Genomic DNA, 21,628 nt, shown 5'->3' with positions numbered 1-21,628 from the left:
ATTTCCTGGTAGTAAATCTATTTAGGGCATAATCAATCCTATGGCCGTCTAGACTGTGTCTAGATGGCCATAGGAGTTTTTGGTTTCTGGGAACCAAGTTCGAAACCAAGCTTGGAGCCAGCGCTCCGAGGTCAGTTCCCTGAAATCTGTCTCCCTGCCCCCTCCCCCGCCTCCTTGTAAGAGGCATTGTTCAGATCAGCTCCCTGCTTGGAAGATAAGTGCAGAGCTGCTGAAAAGGGGGCATTCCTGGGGCTGGGGAGGGGCCCTGGTATGACGCTTCCTATGTGCTGTCTGGCCTCCCTCCCCCACTCCAAGGTGCCCCAATTAGACAGCTGAAATTGGCTGTCTTGCCACAAATGCAGGGCAGCCAGAGCACGAAGAAGATCCCCTCCATGCTCCACCTGCCCTGCCCTGGATAGCTGGCCACCTCCGAGTTTGGAGGCGGCCGACTATCCCCATAGGATTGCGCCCTCCATGTTCTTGTTGTGAAATAGTTGGTAATCTCTGCTAAATCCCCACCAATGGGTTTAGCATCAACACACACATCCCACTTTCTCTGGAAGCCTGGCATGGCATGATGGAATCCTGCAAGCCTCCCACTCTGTGTGAGAATGATGTACAGGCAGACACAATAGAATGGAATAATATTATAGAACGGAGACTGCAGGAAAGTAGACAGGGTAAAGCCATCAAAAATGACATGAAAAGAAACCAGTGGGCACCACAAAATAATTGCACAGGGTGGGAAGGCAACACTTTGAAGGAGACCCAACTTCCTTAGATTTGTCAGCAAGGATCACTTGACTGGCTGAGAACCCAACCTCTCTAGCTACCAACTGCCATCACTGAGGCCACCAGAGAAAGAAGCAGCAGCAGCACTTACATAATTAGATCCAGCTCTGTGATCTGCTAAATTACTACCTGCTGAACTTGTAAATCACAGTACAATCCTAACCCTGTTTACTCAGAAGTGTCATTGATTTCAGGGGATTTACTCCCTAATAAGTGTGCTCCCACTTACATGAGAGTAATACCCATTAAACTCAATAGAACTTACTCCTGTGTAAACATGGTTAGGATTGCATTGTAAAAATCTATTGCCTGATGTTGATTTCCCCCCCTTCCAAGCCTTTTTCCTTTTGTGATATGTCTTTTATAATATTGCCAGCCTGTGGGCAGGGACTGTCTTATTTCTGATCTTTATAAGACACTATGGGAGCCTGGGTAAAAATACTTTAAATAAATAAATTGACACAACAGCTTCCCAAGTTCCTCTTTCAGTCTCCAGGCCCTTTCCAGACTCCCCTTCCAGAACGAATATGTAAATAAATAAATTTAACTTGTTGTGCCTATTAGTGAATTGTGCCTGTGGCAGCCAATTCACATTACCTAGTTTGCCATGTGCCCTCACCTTCTGATCCACTGGTCTTCAATTGGCTGGTTGTGGCCTATCTTAAGGAGGGTTGAGCCAGCAGTACCATAGCCATCTTTTGAAGAGAGAGCAGGAAGAGGGAAGGAAAAAGATGGGTATAAAGACAGAGCAGGAGAAAGGCAAATCTAGCTAGATATAATAAAGTTGGGTGTTTTTTTTTTTTTTTTTAAATAGGATTAAAGCATTTAAAAGAGGCTGGTGTTACGGGGGGGGGGGTGTTACTGGTGAGTTTGGAAATATTAAAAGCAACATTTGATGCTCCAAGAACTAGTTCTAATCTGCTGTTGACACAATAAAATGAGTCTCTCACATTTATCTGTTGTACAGATAAACAGGATTTATTTGTATCTCAAAGAAAAAAGCAGAAAAAAGAGGTAATATCAAATACTGTAGATGTAAAAAACCCCAAACCACTAGCAAGTCCCTAGCACTAGCAAACTACTCTGGTTGCGAGAACACTAGCAAAAAACACTAGCAACTACTCTGGTTGCATTTATAATTCAGATTCCTAAAATCCATCACATACTGTACATACTATACATACTATAGTGTGTGTGTGTGTGTAAATGCTTTTGATACAAAATAGCAATTTAGTAAATATTTATTTGGTTTGCACTGAAATAATGTACAGAGCTTACATTTCTCTGGTGATTGAGGATTCTTACTTTCAGCAAAGGATTCGGTGTTACAAAGTGTAATTTGAGAAGCAAGCTGAAGAATTTTACACTCAGGAATATAAGGGATTTTGAGCATAACGTATATGAAATATTAGAGCAAGGAGATGGTATGGAGTTCACTGAACATTATCAATGTAAGGTCCTTTATTGGTCTTTAAACTATCCCTTTTCTGTCCCTCTGGCAAAATTTGTAATCTAATTAGGAAGTGAAATTGCTTTAAATAGTTGCTTTCAATTCTGTCAGTGGATAACACTACAAAAGAAGAATCAGGAGCACTGAATTTCTGAAGTGTCTACCTTTGTTATAACTTAATTGTAAACATAATAAATTGAACTCATACACGGAATCACAGTGTTTAACTTTTTCTGTTGTCTGTCTTCAGCCTTTACCCAATTATTAAAAAAGAACTGCTTTTCCACCTTAAAAAGCCAGTGTGGTGTAATGGTTAGAGGGTTGGATTGGGATTCAGGAGATCTGGGTCCAAGTCCCCACTTGGGCATGAAGCTGTCAGCCTAACCTACCTCACAGGGTTGTTGTGAAGATTACATGGCGAGGAGGAGGATCATGTACACCACCTTTGGTGCCTTGGAGGGAAAAGGATAGGATATAAATGTAATAATAAATAAAATAAAAAACGGAAAATACAGAGTTTTATTCCAGCAGCCAAAGAGGAAGCAGGTTCATCTAGTAGTCGCTAAGGCTGCAATCCCGTGAGCGCTTATTTGGGACTAAGTGGTGTGGCGCAGAGTGGTAGGTGGCAGTATTGCAACCGAAACTCTCCCCACGACCTGAGTTCGATCCCAGGCAGAAGCTGGGTCCCAGGGAGCCGGCTCAGGTTGACTCAGCCTTCCATCCTCCCGAGGTCGGTAAAATGAGGACCCAGCTTGCTGGGGGAAAGGTAGTCACGACTGGGGAAGGCACTGGCAAACCACCCCGCTACAGTCTGCCATGAAAACGCCAGCGCAAGCGGCATCCCTCTAGGAGTCAGCAATGACTCGGTGCTTGCACAGGAGGAACCTTTCCTTTCCATTGAACTTTATTTCTGAGTGAACCAAAGGATTTGCAGCATAAGACTGTGCTACGAATCAGGAAGTCCCAGGTGCGAATTCCTGGCCATTGGCCGTGCTGGGGCTGATGGGGTCGAAGTCCAAACATCTGGAGGGCACCGGGTTGGGGAAGGCTGATCTAGAGAATTAAGAACTGCACCTTTCCTTCCCATTTCTTCCCCATCCTGGGAAATGCTGCACCCGTTGGTTTTTTTACCTGTCGCGCACCCTTAACAAAAATCTTGCAAGGAAGCGCACACAAAGAAAGCCAAAGGCACCGCTGGCCCGCCCGCTCCCGTCGAAAGTATCTTCTGCCTGTCACACAGCGGACCAATCGCACAGGCCAGAAGATGGGGCAGGCAGCGATAGAAGAGGGGAGGCGGGGCAGGCGTCGGCTTCCCTGGCGAATCGGCCACGAGGACGCAAACCACGGTTGCTATAGCGACTACGCTCCTGGAGCATCGCCCTCCGACCAGGACGCCGTTTCCATGGTGACAGGGCCTGGATGAAGCATGTCGGATCTTGGCTCAGAAGAGATCGAAGAGGAGGCGGAGAATGATTTGGGGGTCAGTGCCGGGGAGACGGGGGGGGGGGTGGTGGTGGTGGTGGTGGTGTCGAGGAAGATATAGGAGAGAGGGAAGGACGAGGCGGAAAAAGGGTGGTATGACTGAGACAGAAATCCGAAACACATTGACTGTGGACTAAGCCCCCTGGATTACAGTGGCACTCACTTCTGAGTAAACCTGCACAGGAGTGAACATCACCCGCGTAATCCCCCTCTGTGGTGGGCGAACTGGTGGAGTGAAGAAAGCGGTTTTTGCTGACGGATTAACGCACTTTTGCGTGATGCTAGAAACATTTGGGGGAAAGTAAAGCTCCAGTCGCCACAAGGCAAATATTAAAGTGAAAGGCTATGAATTACTAATTATTAATTCTGGGAGTTTGATACAGAATGTTTCCCACAATATGGATGAGTATTCTCAAGTGCAGCCTGGTGCATGTGCAGATGCTTTGTACTTCAACTCCCATCAGCCCAGCCAGCATGGCCATTGCTCAGGAATGCTGGGAGTTGAAGTCCCAAACATCTGGAGTGCACCAGGTTGGGGAAGGCTACTCTTACCTTATCCTTTTAGAAATTGTTATTATTATCTTCTGGTCTTTGATCTCTTCCCACCGCCATTGCTAAGGAGAAATCCAAATTGTGTAATTGTGTGGATGCAAAGTAGCTTTATGCAAATGTTTAATTTGCATGATTTATTTAAACCCCCCTTCCCCAACCTGGTGCCCTCCAGCTGTGTTGGACTGCAAATCCTTTCACTCCCAGCCAGGATGGCCAATGGTGATAGGACACAATTGACTTTTAAACTCTTGCTTAAGATACTAGTTTGATGTAAGCCTAGGAAGAAATAATTAATTAGAATCCAATAATTGTATGGCAAGAAGATAGCTAAATATAATCTTGTTGAACTCTACACTGACAGAAGATCCTATATAACACTGCCTTCAAATTATGCACCTTAAAACAAAAGAGAACCTTGCACTATGCTTGTGATCCTTATGAACTGCAATCCCATATAACACTTAGGAATATGTCCCATTGGACTTAATAGGACTTACTTCTGACATGCATAGAATTAACTAGCAGAGTAATATTTGGATTATACACAATAACTTACATTCTATTTTCATACTTGTCTTATATGGGGCCACAAGTCAATGGTAAAACATGCTTTACATTCAGAGGGCCCTGGGTTCATTCTCCAGTTATGGCTGGAATGACCCCTGTTCAAAATCCTGGAAAGCTGTCAGTAATCATTTTCCAGAGAGGTAGCTGTGTGAAGTCTGTTGCAGCAGAAACAAGAAAGAATCTTGTGGCACCTTAAAGACTATCAAATTTATCATAGTCGCTGACTGAACCAGATGGACCAATGGCCTGACCTGGTATATGGCAGGTTCCTATGTTTATAATCAAAGTTTACCTGAAACACTATTTACTTTTTAAATATTTTAATGTGTGTTTATAAGCTGACATACCACTTTAGCTTCTCTGTTTTAGTGGAATGCTAACTATTTGTTCCCATTTGAGTAGGAATATGAAGGTGAACGCAATGAAGCTGGTGAACGGCATGGACATGGGAAGGCCAGATTACCCAATGGTGATACCTATGAAGGGGAATATGCAAATGGTAAAAGAAGTGGGCAGGTAAGACTTACTTTGAAAAGGATTTGCTCATTTCCCAATAGTTAACTCAATCTCTGATTGCACCATCCATGCATAAGATGTAGGTATCAGCAGGCACTGAGGAGCCCAAAGGTTTACAGAAGAACAAAACAACTTGCGGGGTGTGTGTGTGTGTGTCACAAAGTGGTCCAGTGAAGACTGAGTATACTGAGTGAGCACAGAATGCTGATTGGCTGTGGAGGGCAGGGGAATGGAAAACCAGGGAGGGTGGAATGGAATGGAGTGGCTGGAAACCTGAACAGGAGCAGTCCACACTGCAACATTTTGTGGCAGATCCTTCTTGTTTGCATATATCGGATATTTCTCTAATATAAGCACTGTAATAAAACAACCCTGAGAATGAACAAGAACTCTGTGCAACATATATGTTTCAGGGACTGTACAGATTTAGAAATGGTGCACGCTACACAGGAGAATACTTTGACAATAAAAAACATGGCCATGGCGTCTTTATTTATCCCGATGGATCCAAGTATGAAGGTAAAGTATATTTTCTTTGTTCAGATTTAATTGTGAGGATTCTGGTGCCTAGTGAAACCTGAGTAATTGTGTCCCTATGTGTGAATGAATGAAAGAATCCAGTGGTAGGGAACAATGGACTGAGTAGGAGATACTTGATTCAGTAAACCAAAAAATTAAATCTTCACTTTCCCTCCATACTTGCCACACCATAGACTTCAGACAAGAAATGATAGAAGATTTTGGTATAATATCAGGAGAATTACACCTGAATATAATTAGTATGTACACTAAAGCAGGCTTCTGTATGTGTGTCTCCTAGCTAGATGAGGAATTGTGTGTCTAGTTCCTTCTCCAAGACAGCTGCCTTACCAATCAATTGTTTGTTGGGAAGGTGGAACACGGAGGGAGAATAAATCCACCCTTTACAACAGATGATAAATGTGATCACTACTAGTTTTCTGAAAGGGTAAAACTCATGCAGTCCCAGCTACTGCATGCACGTCAGTGGGGAGGGATCGCAGATCAGTGGTAGATCACCTGCTTTGCATGCCGCAGGTCCCAAGTTTGATCCCTGCCATCTCCCAGTAAGGCTGGAAAAACACGTGCCTGAAACCCTGGAGAGCCACTGCTGTCAGAGTGGACAATTCTGGGCTAGATGGACCAATGGTCTGATTCAATGGTATAAGGATCTTATAAGACCACGGTCTTATAGTCTATCAGCTTCTCATTAAAAATATATATAGTAGAGCTATCTGAAAACAATATTAAACAGACTCATTAGCAACATTTCTTTGTGTGCATGGATTTACACATTGTGTAGCAAGTTCCTAACATTTGTAGCTGTATGTTCTGGAGAGGTAGCCATGTTACTCAGTGGCAGCAAAACCAATGAAGAATCTGGCAGCACTTTAAAGGTAAACATTTAGGGCCAAACTACATGTGATTTCTTTCTGGTGTCCTGTCCAGAATGGGACTCTAGCATGGAGGGTGAGGGGGCTTTAGTCCTTTGCCTCCTGCCTTAGTCAGATTCAGATCAGGAGCCCCACACTTGCTTCCATGTTTCCAAATTGCAGGTGTGGGGGACAGTTCCACACTGGGACCCTACATTGGTTGTTTCTGAAAGAAAAATTCTGCAGTCAAGGACAAACCATATGATGAATGTTGCATGTATTTGGCCATTAGGGTTGCATAAGCTTTTGTCGACTAAAATCTATTTCATCCCTTGCATGAAATATTATCCATCAGATGCATGGTGAGGATAACATGTTATGCATCTGATGAAGTGGGCTCTAGGTCACAGCATTTTATGCCAAATTTGGTGCTGCAAGCCCCCTCGTGCTCCTCCCCTGGGGCCCTGGGTTTGTGGGGGTACAGCTGGTGGAAGTGCCTGAGCAGCAATGGAGCATGCACATTTTCCGCGGGTTCCCAGGATCGCTCATCTGGCCTGTACCCCTTCCAGTCCACTAGATATTGCAGGTGGCCGCGAGAAAGGCAGGAGTCCAGAATCTCCGCGACCTCAAACTCCTCCTCCCCCTCCACCAGCACTGGCAGTGGGGGGGGGAGCTGACTGAGCGATGAGGGTCGCCAGAAACCAAGGGGGACAGCAAGGACCGATGAAAAACAGGATGGATCTTCATGGAGGGGGGGAGAGCCAGGAGAAAAGCAACAGGGTTAATCTGGGCTGTAATCTGGAAAGGCCCCGTGTGGCGAGGCGCGAGCTTCCTTGCGGGCGAGTGAGAGGGGAGGTATTGGGTGGACAACCAAACCCAGTCCCCCAGTTGCAGAGACGGACCCGGCTGGTGACGCCGGTCCGCAGAGGCCTTTTAGGCTGTCTTGGCTTGCTCGAGGGAGTCCCGTAAGAGGTGGTATACCGCTCGCAACTCCTCTAAAAAGTCATGGGCCGCCGGCACCGAAGAGTAGGGATGGTGGAGAATTTCTCCACGAATCTCGGGGAGGCCGAATGCCAACGCATTCGGCCCCCCGAAATTGGTGGTGAAATTCTCCGCCACCCCCCCGGGATGGGACTTACCTCCCTTGAATGTCCCGCTCGGCGGCGGTTCGGCAGGGGCGGCGGCTGGTCTTCCGACTGGCTGCCGCCACCATTACAAAGTGAATGTTAAAAAAACACACACACACACGTGATAGGCTACGTAACGATTTACATAGCCTATCACGGCTAGATTTCCAAAGTCAGCCGTGATAGGCTACGTAAATCATTTTACGTAGTCACGGGTGACTATCACGGGTGACTTTGGGGGGAAAAAAAGCGCGTACGCAAATGGCGGCGCCCATGGGCACCGCCATTTGCGTTCCTTATTTGGGCCCGGGTAACCTACGTAAAGATTTACGTAAATCGTTTACGTAGCCTATCACGGCTGACTTTGGAAATCTAGCCGTGATAGGCTACGTAAATCGTTACGTAGCCTATCACGGGTGTGTGTTGTTGTTTTTTAACATTCACTTTTTTATTTCGCGGCCAGGGAGACGGGGCGCTTCTCCTCGGCCTGAATTTCAGCCGGGCGAGGCGGGGCACCTCCCTCCCCGGCCTGAACTTCAGGGGGAGAACCGAAGCACCTCCCCCCCACCGCGAAGCAAGCTGCGGGACCAGGTAAGTGACTTTCGTACATCCCTACCAAAGAGGGAGCTAGGGTGGATGGGAAAGCATTGGGGTGGTAACCAAAATTGGCAAAAAATGGAGTTTGGCAGGTGGAAGCATGGCAGGCGTTGTTATAAGCAAATTCTGCGAGAGGCAGCAAGGAAAACCAGTCATCTTGCTGGTAATTGACATAACAGCGCAAATATTGCTCCAGAGTCGCATTGGTGCGCTCGGTCTGACCGTCCGTCTGTGGATGGTGGGTGGAGGAAAGACGAAGCATCACATGGAGAAGCCCAAGTAGCTCCCTCCAGAAATGGGCAGTGAATTGGGGCCCCCTATCTGAAATGAGACCCTCGGGCCATCCGTGAAGACGGAAAACATGTGCCAAAAAAAGATCTGCCATCTCCCTGGCTGTGGACAACCCAGAGCAGGGGATGAAATGGGCCATCTTAGAAAACAAATCCACCACCACCAGAATGGTGATCTTACCGTGTGAGGGAGGCAAGTCAGTGATGAAGTCAAGGGAGAGCAGTTTCCAAGGTCCTGAGGGGGTAGGCAGGGGGTGAAGCAAGCCTGTGGGCTTGCCTGAGGGGGCCTTTGCCCACTGGCAGGTTGGGCAGGAGGCAACATAGGTCTTGATGTCCTGACACACACGAGGCCACCAAAAATCCCGCGTCACTCCGTGCAGGGTCTTGGCGACGCCAAAATGCCCAGCGGTGGGGGAGTCATGGCACTGATGGAGGACCTTCTTGTGGAGGGGTCTAGAAGGCACATAGACCTAGCCGGAATGGTAAAGCCGGCCACCTCACAAAGAGAAGGGGGTAGAGTGTGTGTGTGTGGGGGGCAGAGGCTAGCCCCAATTCCTCCACTGTTGTGCGGACAAAAGCATCCTGAGCCTGTGCTGAGTGAAGGAGCTCCTCCCAAGAGTGAGGCACTGCAGCTGCCGCCAGGCTCTTGGGGGTGGGGAAGAATCAGAGAGGGGGGGAAGAATTGGGGGGGGGGAATTTCCCTCACCCCCTGGCTGGAGGTCCGGCTTACAAGAAAGAGCATCTGCTTGTAGGTTGTTGGAGGCCTTCACATGGCAAATCTTAAGGTGGAACCGGGCGGGGAAAAGCGACCACCTAATCTGCCGCTGGTTTAAGGCACGGGCTGTCTGAAGATGTTCCAGGTTGAGATGGTCGGTTCTAACTTCGACTGGGTGCAGTGCCCCCTCCAGCAGATGACGCCAGGTCTCCAAAGCGGACTTGATGGCCAAGTGTTCCTTCTTCCAGATGGTATAATTCCTCTCAGGCATGTTCAGCTTCCTGGAGTGGTAGGCGCAGGGTTGCAACCCGCCGCCTGCCCGAATTGGCTGAAAAAGCACCGCCCCACTGCAAAGTCAGAGGCATCAGTTTGCACTACAAAAGGCTTCCTCGGGTTGGGATGTAACAGGATCGGCTCAGAACTAAAAAGCTTCTTAAGTTCCTCGAAAGCCTGTTGGGCAGATGCCATCCAATGAAAAGGAGATTTCCTGTCCTTAAGGAGGTCCGTGAGAGGAGATGTCAGCCGAGCAAAGCTGGGCAGGAACTTTCTGTAGAAATTAGCAAACCCCAGAAAACGTTGCAAGTCCTTCTTGGTGGATGGAGCCTGCCAGGAGAGGACAGCCTGGGCCTTTGCAGGATCCATCCTGATACCGTCAGCTGAGATAATGTAGCCGAGATAGTCCAAAGAGGGTAGGTCAAATGCACATTTCTCCAGCTTGGCATACAGATGGTGCTTGCGGAGGTGCTGGAGGACAGCGGAGACATGGTGCTGATGGGCGTGGGGGTCCTCAGAAAATATAAGTACATCATCGAGATACACAATGAGGAAAGTGTCCAAATAGTCCAGGAAGATGGCATTCATAAAACGCAAAACCGTGGGGGGGGGGCAGGCGACCCCAAACGGCATCTCTAGGTATTCATACGCTCTGTACCGGGTGCCGAAACAGGTCTTTCACTCATCCCCCTCCTGGATGTGAATCAGATTGTAAGTGCCATGCAGGTCCAACTTTGTGAAAATCTTGGCTCGCCCCAGGCGCTCCAGCATCTCGGGTATGAGGGGGACGGGGTACTTGTCAGGGATTGAGACCGAATTCAACGCTCTGTAATCGTGCACCGGGCGGAGTTCTCCCGATTTCTTGGTCACAAAGATGGTAGGGGTGCAGGCGGGGGAGGAGGAGGGGCGAATGAAGCCACGTCTGAGGTTTGTGTCCAAAAACTCCCACAGAGCTCAAAGTTCCGGCTCCGACATAGAATAGAGCCAGCCAGCGGGGATGGTCACCCCAGGAATGAAGTTAATGGCACAATCAAAAGGGCGGTGGGGGGGGGAGCTGGTCGGCCTCCTTGTCGAAAACCTCCCAAAAAGCCGCATACTTCTCTGGGAGGATCACGGTAGCTGAAGAACCGTCAGAAGCAGACGAGGAGGGGGAGGAAAGGGTTAAGGCCTGGACTGCGACTGGCACCTCGTTAGGGAGGCAATGCTCCCGGCAGTAGGGAGACGCAGATTCCACTTGCTGAAGCCTCCAAGAAATCTGAGGATTATGCTTAGGGAGCCAGGAAACACCCAGCACGACTGGGTATTGGGAACCTTGGCCAAGTGAAACTGAATCTGCTCAATGTGGGACTGGGCGCGCAGAGTGAATGGAACTGTAATCCGGGTCACCGCGCCTGAAGAAAGAAGATGCCCATCAATGGTCTCCACTGCCAAGAGGGCAGGAAGGGGCAGGGTAGGAATCTTGTGGAAGAGAGCGAACGTTTCATCCATGAAACTGGTCGTAGCCCCAGAGTCCACTAAAGCTAGGACCTCCACCCCATCCCACTGAGAGGAGCAGAGGTGAACATGCAATAGCAGATGGGAGGGTTGGGGGGGTTGCGGAAGGCACCCACCTTGTGTGGAACTGACCCCCACACTGGAGACCCCCAACAGGCTTGGGGGGCAGCCTAGTCAGGCCTGGGGACGAGGAGGAGGAGGAGGAAGGAGAGGAGGAGGAGGCAGTGGGGCTGTGGATCTAGCGCGGCAGGTTTTGGCAAAATGTCCCAGCTTTCCACACTGAAAGCATAGGCGCCCCACGCACCACCGCTGTAGTTCCTCTGGCGGCAGTGGGGCTCGGGTAGCTCCCAGCTGCATCAGGGTCTCCTCCACCCCCACCGCAGGGGCGGGGAGTGGGGGAGGGGGCAGGAAACGGGGAATGGGAGGAGGGAAATCTCAGCCCCCAGCGCCCCACTGGATCTGCCGGTGCCCCTCCAGCCGACTATCTATCTGGAGACAGGTCTGGATGAGGTCCTCCAAAGTAGACAGGCTAGGCGTGTGTGCCAACTCATCCATGATCTCGTCGTTCAAACTGTCCAAAACTGAGCCACGAGCGCGGCATCATGCCACTGTAAATCCTGCATCAGCAAGCGAAAAGTTGTCACGTAGTTGGAAACTGAGTCCTTGCCCTGCCTGAGGCGGCAAATCTCCCAAGAAGCCGTCTGCGTGCGGAAGGGGTCACCAAAAAAATGGGCCATCGCTGTCATGAAACCTTGATAGTCCCCGAGCAGAGGGTCATTAGCGAGAAGAAGTCCCGAAGTCCATTTAGCTGCCACGCCTGAAAGTAGGTTTATTTATTTATTTATTTATTTATTGCATTTATACCCCGCCTTTCTCCCTCTCGCAAGGAACTCAAGGCGGCTTACATTATCCTCCTCCTCACCGTTGTATCCTCACAACAACAACCCTGTGAGGTAGGTTGGGCTGAGAGTCTGTGACTGGCCCAAAGTCACCCAGTGAGCTTCCATGGCCAAGTGGGGACTAGAACCCGGATCTCCCGGCTCCCAGTCCGTCACTCTCACCACTACACTACACTGGCTCTCAGTGTAATGATGAAGCCCACACAAACCTGTTCTGTTAGGAAATCCTCAAGTCATAGGCGCATGTACAGCTCCGATTGGGCCTGGAAAATCTGAAAAAGTCCTTTCTCACCAGAAAACTTCTCTGGCAAAGCCACCGGGCACTTGCGGCAGGTGGGAATCAGAGGTGGTGGGGGTTGAACCGCAGCTTGCAGATTCTGTACGGCAGTTGTCAGTTGAGCCACTTATCACGGAGAGCCTGGTTCTCTTGCGCGAGAGCTTGCACCGCCGGGTCCATGGCAGCCTCCAGAAGCAGTAGGAGAAGAGAGAGAGAAAAAAAAGAGGAACGGGGACCAAGCTGTCAGGAGCGCCCTAGCGGCCTCTTTCAGTCTACTCCAATAGCCAACTCAAGACACAGACAAAAGGATTCTTTTCAAGGCTTTAATCCTTTTACAACTTAATGACTCTTTCAGATGCTAATCACCAGCGACTAAGCAATGAACAGCAGAGTAGCCTATGCTCCGGGTTAGGCAGTTGGTCCCCGTTTGAAGGAGAATCACTTGAAGACCCTGAACTTATGGGCTAGGGAGAGATCCTCCCTCTTTCCCTTGGGTCCATGGGACGTGACCGTTGTTTGCGCGCCAAACGGGCGCTATGCCTCCTTTCCGCGCCCTCCATCGCTTGTCGCTCCCTGCATCTGCGTTGAGCATCTAGCAAGCCCCCCTCCCGCACTCTCTTGCTGCCAGGGTCACTATCTCTCTCAGGAATGCTGGCAGGAGGAATCTCTGCCAGCTGCTGTGCCTGTGAGGGATGAACGGGCTCCTCTCCCATGGATTGCTGTTTCTCCTCAAAATCAGAACTGCTCTGGGGTTCTGTGGGCTCAGTTTCCACCCTGACAAGGCCATGTGCAGCTCTTCCATCTGTTTCTCCTTAATGGATTTTCTGCAGTAAGAAAAAATAGGGAAGAAGTGATGGGAAAACATGGGTGGGTTATACCTGGAAGATATCATCATCTGGTGCTCCCATAAAATTCCATGAATGAGGCAAGACAATGGTGCAATAAAAGCCTCATCTGAAAGACCCCTAGGTATAGCCTCTGACCTTAAAGCCTGCAAATGTTTCAAGGACACTCTCATTTGACATATGTATTTAGTAACTGCTTACAGAGATGTTACAGTTAGTAGAATACATTATGCATTTATGCATGATAGAGTAATAAAAAGAGGGAGGAAAATGCTTTATCCAGCAACTCCTTTGTGGAAAACATGACAGATCCAGTGTGGGCACAGAGAATTGCCCTAGTGGGTCCAGCCAATAAGCATGAAGGCTGGGGCACAATGCCTGATAAGAAAGCACAGTGTCACAATCTGTGGTCTTGTGCTAGTGGCAAAAGCAGCCTGGCAGAACTAGGTTGTTTCTCTGCTGTGCCAGCAACAATGATCATTAGATGCTGCACAGGTGCAATGTGGAAAGCTTAGACAAATTCATGGAGGATATGGCTATCAATGGCTACTAGTCATGATGGCTGTTTATCACCTCCAGTATGGGAGGCAGTCACTGGGATAACAGGCAGGCATGGCCTTGGTGTACAAAATGAAGCAGGACAAAAGCTAATAGAGTTTTGTCAAGAGAACACGCTGATCATAGCAAACACTCTTTTCCAACAGCACAAGAGACGACGCTACACATGGACATCACCAGATGGTCAATATCGAAATCAGATTGATTATGTCCTTTGCAGCCAAAGATGGAGAAGCTCTATACAGTCAGTCAAAACAAGACCTGGAGCTGACTGTGGCTCAGATCATGAGCTTCTTGTTGCAAAATTTCGGCTTAAATTGAAGAACGTAGGGAAAACCACTAAACCATTCAGGTATGACCTAAATCATATTCCTTATGAATATACAGTGGAGGTGAGGAATACATTTCAGGGATTAGACCTGATAGACAGAGTGCCTGAGGAACTATGGACGGAGGACCGTAACATTGTTCAGGAGGCAGCAACAAAATCCATCCCAAAGAAAAATGCAAGAAAGCCAAGTGGCTGTTTGATGAGGCTTTACAAGTGGCTGAGGAAAGAAGGGAAGCGAAAAGCAAGGGAGAAAGGGGAAGATATATCCAACTGAATGCAGAGTTCCAGAGAATAGCAAGGAGAGAAAAGAAGGCCTTCTTAAATGAACAATGCAAAGAAATCGAGGAAAACAACAGAATGGGAAAGACTAGAGATCTCTTCAAGAAAATCGGAGATCTCAAGGGAACGTTTTCTGCAAAGACGGGCATGATAAAGGACAAAGAAGGCAGGGACCTAACAGATGCAGATGAGATTAAGAAGAGGTGGAAAGAATACATAGAAGAACTATACAGGAAAGATCTGAATGTCCCTGATAGCCATGATAGTGTGGTCACTGAACTTGAGCCGGACATCCTTGAGAGTGAAGTCAAGTGGGCCTTAGGAAGCATTACTAACAACAAAGCTAGTGGAGATGACAGTATTCCAGCCGAGCTATTTAAAATCCTAAAAGATGATGCTGTTAAAGTGCTGCATTCAATATGCCAACAAATTTGGAACACTCAACAATGGCCGCAAGACTGGAAAAGGTCAGTTTACATTCCAATTCCAAGGAAGGGCAACGCCAAAGAGTGTTCAAACTACCGCACAATTGCGCTCATTTCGCATGCCAGCAAGGTGATGCTCAAAATCCTACAAGCTAGGCTTCAGCAGTATGCGAACCGAGAACTACCGGAAGTACAAGCTGGGTTTCGAAGAGGCAGAGGAACTAGAGATCAAATCGCCAACATTCGCTGCATCATGGAGAAAGCAAGAGAATTCCAGAAAAACGTCTATTTCTGCTTCATTGACTACACTAAAGCCTTTGATTGTGTGGATCACAACAAACTGTGGCAAATTCTTAAAATGATGGGAGTACCAGACCACCTTACCTGTCTCCTGAGAAACCTGTACAAGGGTCAAGAAGCAACAGTAAGAACCAGACATGGAACAACCGATTGGTTCAAAATTGGGAAAGGAGTACGACAAGGCTGCATATTGTCGCCCTGCTTATTTAACTTATATGCAGAGTACATCATGAGAAATGCCGGGTTGGATGAATCAGAGGTCGGAATTAAGATTGCTGGGAGAATTATCAACAACCTCCGATATGCAGACGATACCACCCTAATGGCAGAAAACGAAGAGGATCTCAAGAGCCTCTTGTTGAGGGTGAAAGAGGAGAGTGCAAAAGCTGGTTTGAAACTCAACATTAAAAAAAAGAAGATCATGGCATCTGGCCCTATCACTTCCTGGCATATAGAAGGGGAAGAAATGGAAGCAGTGACAGATTTTACTTTCTTGGGCTCCAAGATCACCGCAGATGGTGACTGTAGCCATGAAATTAAAAGACGCTTGCTCCTTGGGAGGAAAGCTATGGCAAACCGAGACAGCATAGTAAGAAGCAGAGACATCGCCTTGCCGACAAAGGTCCATCTAATCAAAGCTATGGTTTTCCCAGTAGTAATGTATGGCTGTGAGAGCTGGACTATAAGGAAGGCTGAGCGCCGAAGAATTGATGCTTTCGAACTGTGGTGCTGGAGAAGACTCTTACGAGTCCCCTGGACTGCAAGGAGGTCAAATCAGTCCATCCTAAAGGAAATCAACCCTGACTGCTCATTGGAAGGACAGATACTGAAGCTGAAGCTCCAATATTTTGGCCACCTAATGCGAAGAGAAAACTCTCTGGAAAAGACCCTGATGCTGGGAAAGACTGAAGGCAAAAGGAGAAGGGGATGGCAGAGGATGAGATGGCTAGATAGCATCACCGATGCAATGAATATGAACTTGAGCACGCTCCGGGAGAGAGCGCAGGACAGGAAGGCCTGGCGTGCTATGGTCCATGGGGTCACGAAGAGTCGGACACGACTGAACGACTGAACAGCAATGCCTCTGAATACCAGTTGCTGGGGAACATGAGCCAGAGGCTGCTATTGCACTCATGTCCTGTGTGGGCTTCCCATGGGAATTTGGTTGGCCATTGTGGGAACAGAATGTTCAACTAGATAAGGCTTTGGTCTGATCTAGCACAGATCTTATGTTCTTATGCTGCATGGAACAGAAATGTCAGAATGGGTGTGGGAATTATGAATCACCTCTGCAGAACCCTAAAAGCATGTTACGATGGAACAAGTTGAAAACAGGGAGGACAGAAAGGACAGTATGTTGTGGCCAGACTTGCAGACCCATGCTATGCTCCACAAAAATCACCATGATACAAGTGAGAAGTTATACACCCAGCTATGTTGATGTAACCCTACGCACTATGTGCTCATAATGAACATAGGAATCTGCTTAATAACATCAGATCATTTTTCGTCTAGTCCAGGGGTGGTCAACTTGTGGCCCTCCAGATGTTTTGGCCTACAATTCCCATCAGCCCTAGCCAATATAGACAATGATGAGGGATGATGGGAGTTGTAGGCCAAAATACCTGGAGAGCCACAAATTGTGCAACCCTGGTTTAGTCCATTATAATATACTCTGGCTTTCACTGGCTCTTCGAGGAATCGTACAGAAGCCTTTTCCAGGCCTGTACATGAAATCCTTTAAGTAGAGATGCTGGGATTGAATCTTGGACCATATACCTGCAAAGTATGTGCTCTTCCACTGAACTATGTCAGTGCATTATGCACTGTGTACACAATGTCAGTGGTGGGGCAAGCAGTGTGATCCTGCTGCCCTTTCTCTGTGCATACATATGCACATATAAAATATCTTCAGGGGACTCTAGTCTGTTCTGGATCAGCAGTGGCATTACCTTCCTTCTTAAGTCCTTGACTGATGAGTAGTCATTCACAATTAGAGATGTAAAATTTCTGGAAATTTTGAAGCCATGGGAAAAAAAAAAGTTTTCCCCTTGGGTTCTTTTTTGGGGGAAAAAAACAGAAATTGGGCAGGGGGAATGAAAAATAAGCAATACTTCTGCTTTGACACTTTTTACAGACCTAAAGTCTCTTTCACTGCTTTAGGACAGCCTTCTCCAACCTGGTGCTCTCCAGATATTTTGGCCTTCATTTCCTATCAGCCTCAGGCTGGATGGCCACTGGTCAGGAATGCTGGACATTGTAGCTCAAAGCATCTGCAGGGTACCAGTTTGAGGAAGCCTGCTTTAGGAACATAAAGGAACAACACTTTTTCAGTCCCAGCGATAGAAACAAACAGTTTATCAGCCCCCTAGTGGGCCAGCATACATAACTTAAAGGCTTGGTGGTCACAAGGTATACAGATCTGGAATAGTAGATTATTCCAGTAAATGTATTGTACTTTGGAGTGATAGCATTTACAACTACTCTGATGTACTGTATATTAAAGTGTAAGGGAGACAAATGTCAGCAGCAGTACAAGAAGATAAAAAAAAAAATGTAGAGAGGTATGCCAAACTAATATTTGTATTGCCCTGTCTTTGGGGCACATTCTTATTCCAGGAAATCTGTGTTTACTTAATGAAATTCTCAAGTTTTACTTCTCTGTTGATGTTCTTATTCATTCAGGATTCTTTTAATTCTAGACTGCTCAATCACAAAAAGTAAAATGTGGATTATATTTATTATTGTATAAGTACCAAGTTCTTTCCCTGACATTAACTATTATATTACTTGTTCATAAGATCGAGCCAAAGACTAAGTGCTATAATGTATAAAGGGGTGTGTGTATGTGTGTGTGTGTGTGTAGAAAGATATATACTGTGTGTGTGTGTGTGTATATATCTATCATCTATCTATCTATCTATCTATCTATCTATCTATCTATCTATCTATCTATCTATATCTTTCTATATCTTTCTATTATGTTCATTGCAGGAGACTGGGTAGAGGACCAGAGACACGGAAATGGAGTTTACTACTATGTAAATGGAGACACATATACTGGAGAGTGGTTCAATCATTGCAGGTTTGCTTCACTGCAGTTTCAAGTTTCTTTTTACATTATTACTGATGAATTGTCAATACCAGTGCAGCCTCCCCCAACCTGGTGTCCTCCATATGTATTGAACTGCAACTCCCACAGTCCAGAATCTGCACTAGTTGTGCTGGCTGGGGTGGTGGAAGTTGTAGTCCAGCACATATGGAGGAGGCTGCAGTGGGTTCTGAAACAAAACGTTGCACTGTGTCCCCAACCGGTAGGAGAACTTTCGTTGGGGGCTGCAGCCAGCCTCGATCAGGAGCCTTGCAGTGCTGTTTAGACCTCTCAGAGGAGAAGGGGGAAAGGACACTTTTTTCTTTACCCATCCCAAGATCTTTCCTTGCTGTGTAATATAGTGCTACAGAACTCAGGTTTGGAGGCAGCTGCTAGTCTTGAACCTGAGCATTGCATTGCTATATAGCATGGGTGGTGGTTCTGGAAAGTGGGAAAGGTCCACAGGGATGGGAGGTTTCTTTTAACCTCATGGCATTCATTCCCTCCACCCCTTCCCACCGTCTCTAATCCCACCTTGCAGGATTTTCATGATAAGCTTAAGCACTTGAGCAGGCCCATTTCTTCTGTCCCTCCTGCCCACCATTTTTCTTCCCCTGAATGTCATCTCAACACTTCATGTCTGAACTGCTCTCAAATACAGACTAAATGAATAAATAAGAAACGGCTGTATTTAGTTGAAAACCAGTATGCATTAACTGTTGTAGCAACCAGTTAGTTTGCATTCTTATTCAGCAAATGCATGGAATTCAAAATGGGAAATGAACAGTGAAATCCTAAACATGTCTACTTGGAATTGAGTCCCATTGAATTCAGTGGGGCTAACTCCCAGGTAAGTGGGTACTGGATTGAAGCCTTAATTTAAACCTGCAATTTAAACCAGACTTTGCTTAGAAATCAATTTAATAATCAGTTTAAAATGGTTATTTAAATTGCCTTGATTTACATCACTGCATCCTGAGACAATGTGGGGGAGACAGCTCTGGTGCTCAGAATCACGATTAAGGTTTTCTACCCATTTAATCTGAAGCTACCCTTTGTCTCTCCATAGGCATGGGCAAGGTACCTATTTCTATGCACTAACTGGCTCTAAATATATTGGCACCTGGGCAAATGGACAACAAGAAGGATCTGCTGAACTTGTTCACCTAAACCACAGATTCCAGGGGAAGTTTGTGAATAGAAATGTATGTATGTTAGAACTAATAGTGATCTCAGAATGTCTTGGAAGGGGTTTTTCGTTATTAATTCTTAATTGAATGTACAGAGTAATCTGTTCAGCTTATTTTGTATCCCCCCCCTCTCCAATAAATGATAGTCCTGATGATAGTGCAGAAGCTCCTTGTGTACAGAGGATCTCCAGTGTTCACCCAGAGCCTCATGTGAGCAAGTGCTTTTCATTCCCTTTAGTGTGGGGGCAGTTTTACCTATCCACATGCAGCTCCTTAGGAGGTTTTGATTAGCCTGAGAATGTGTGTTTTATTTTGGTAGGTGGTGTATACCAGGGGTTCCCAAACTTTTTGGACCTGTGGGCACGTTTGGGAATTTGCAAAACTGCTGTGGGCACCACTACAAATGGCTCCCATGGAGGGTGTGGCTAGTCACATAATACCTGTAGTGGGGTCCTGGCTAGTCAAAAGAGCTGGGTTGAGGGGAGAAATAAGGCTAGAGGCTGGGAGGGAGGGGGAAATAGCAAGGCAAAATGGGTAGAGGGGAGAGAAGGAGTGAGGCTAGAGGCTGGGAGTAAACCGCAAGATAAAGGGGCGAGTGGGAGAGAAAGAGCAAGGCTAAGGGCTAGGAGGAGAGACAAAGAAGAAGGCTAGGGATGGGGAAGGGAGAGAAATAGCAAGACTAGAGGCTGGAATGAGAAAAAGAGAGAGCGCAGAGGGGAAAGGTCTATGGGGACAGAAGAAGTTTGGGTGGGGCCAGGAAGCAACTCTTTCCTTCTCTTCTTGCCCACTGAACAGCTGATCAGCAGCAGGTTCAGGAATAGGAAGGAGAACCTGGCACCTTAATGTTTTCAATTTTGTATTATAAATCCATCTTTCAAGGGGCAGGGAGTGGAGAGCTTCATGGGCACCTTTAGAGGTCCCTGCTGGCACCTCATTGGGGACCCCTACTGTATACATTTCATAACAGTTACAGCAAAAACAACAAAGAATCTTGTGCCACTTTAAAAACTTAACAAATTTACTATGGCATAAGCTTTGGTGAATAGAATCCACTTCATTAAATGCATGAAGTGTTATCTTCAGTTGGCAGGTAGACATGAGTGTAAGGGAGGGGGGATGTTAATAGTCACGTTGGATGGAAATGCAGTGCAAAAAATAAAATCTTTGACAATTATGTTAAAACGTACATATGCATAACTATTTTCAGGTCAGCAACAAAGTGTCCTAGGAGACTGAAATGTTCTCCCACTGGTTTCTGAATATTGCTCTTTCTGATACCAGATTTCTGTCCTTTTTTTTGCATAGAGACTGACCTGTTTTTTCTTTGTAGAATGCAGAAGGGCATTTGTGGAAGATGCCATCTGTGCTATAGTATAACAAAATTTTGGGGATATTTTGTGTCTTTATGATTTGATATTGTCAGAACATTACTGTTTTTTCCTTTTCTCATACAGCCATTGGGTCCTGGGAAGTATATATTTGACATTGGATGTGAACAACATGGGGAATACTGTCACGAGGTAAATACTATCATGTGAACAATGCTAATAGAAAGCCCAGGATTGTATTTATTATTTTAGCTCACCTGATTCTTGTTATGTCTTGTAGCTAACAGGTGACTGAAACAATAACTCTTGTTAAGAGGTATGTACTTTACATTAAAATGCAAGAGTAATAATTTTCATGGCTAACAATGTTAGCGTCAATTCAGTCATCTGGCCGGCATTCACAAGATGAGAAGGTGTGCTTGATTCTCCATTCTTCTTTTAGCCTGTTGTTGTAGCAATACCTGCCCCTAAATCCATGCTGATCTTTTTGCAAAAAAATAACAAAAAATGGGTGGAGGGTTCCACATAGTACTCACTTGCTCTCTTCCCTGCTCTTTTTTTTCTATATCACCCTCTGATGGGATCAAAAAATATAAAGATACAGGGAGTTAGACGTTCAGGTCTTTGCAGTTGGGTTTTTCCACAACTGCAAACCTGCACCCTTACCAGGCTTTCTTCTTCTGGAGTTTTTTCGCTTTCAACCAAGAGGGACCACCCTGATTTGTAATTGAAAACTTTCCCTCTCTGCAGTCCTCCATAATCTTCAATGAAACAGTGCCATCTACTGGCTGTATTATAGCGCAAGGCCAATTTTACACACTGGGGGTTTCCCATTATAATTTTAAATAGTGCATTATCT

At 46.6% G+C, this 21,628-nt stretch overlaps 1 protein-coding gene across 1 annotated transcript in view; it reads left to right on the top strand.

Moving 5' to 3' along the window:
- Window positions 1-3,635: 3,635 nt before the first annotated feature.
- RSPH1 (radial spoke head component 1) overlaps window positions 3,636-21,628 on the top strand; it is a 30,563-nt gene continuing 12,570 nt past the window's right edge. Inside the window, exons 1-6 of the mRNA XM_084843807.1 lie at window positions 3,636-3,722; window positions 5,246-5,359; window positions 5,773-5,878; window positions 18,155-18,245; window positions 19,321-19,456; window positions 20,896-20,961. Coding sequence (XP_084699933.1) covers window positions 3,669-3,722; window positions 5,246-5,359; window positions 5,773-5,878; window positions 18,155-18,245; window positions 19,321-19,456; window positions 20,896-20,961 — 567 coding nt within the window. The 5' untranslated portion in view covers window positions 3,636-3,668. The remainder of the gene's footprint in view (window positions 3,723-5,245; window positions 5,360-5,772; window positions 5,879-18,154; window positions 18,246-19,320; window positions 19,457-20,895; window positions 20,962-21,628) is intronic.

Source organism: Heloderma suspectum, chromosome 3, assembly GCF_057233095.1.
Source record: "Heloderma suspectum isolate Gila_16-S chromosome 3, 16-S_ref, whole genome shotgun sequence".
NCBI classification, from domain to species: Eukaryota; Metazoa; Chordata; class Lepidosauria; order Squamata; family Helodermatidae; genus Heloderma; species Heloderma suspectum.
This window is presented reverse-complemented; position numbering and strand designations above follow the sequence as displayed.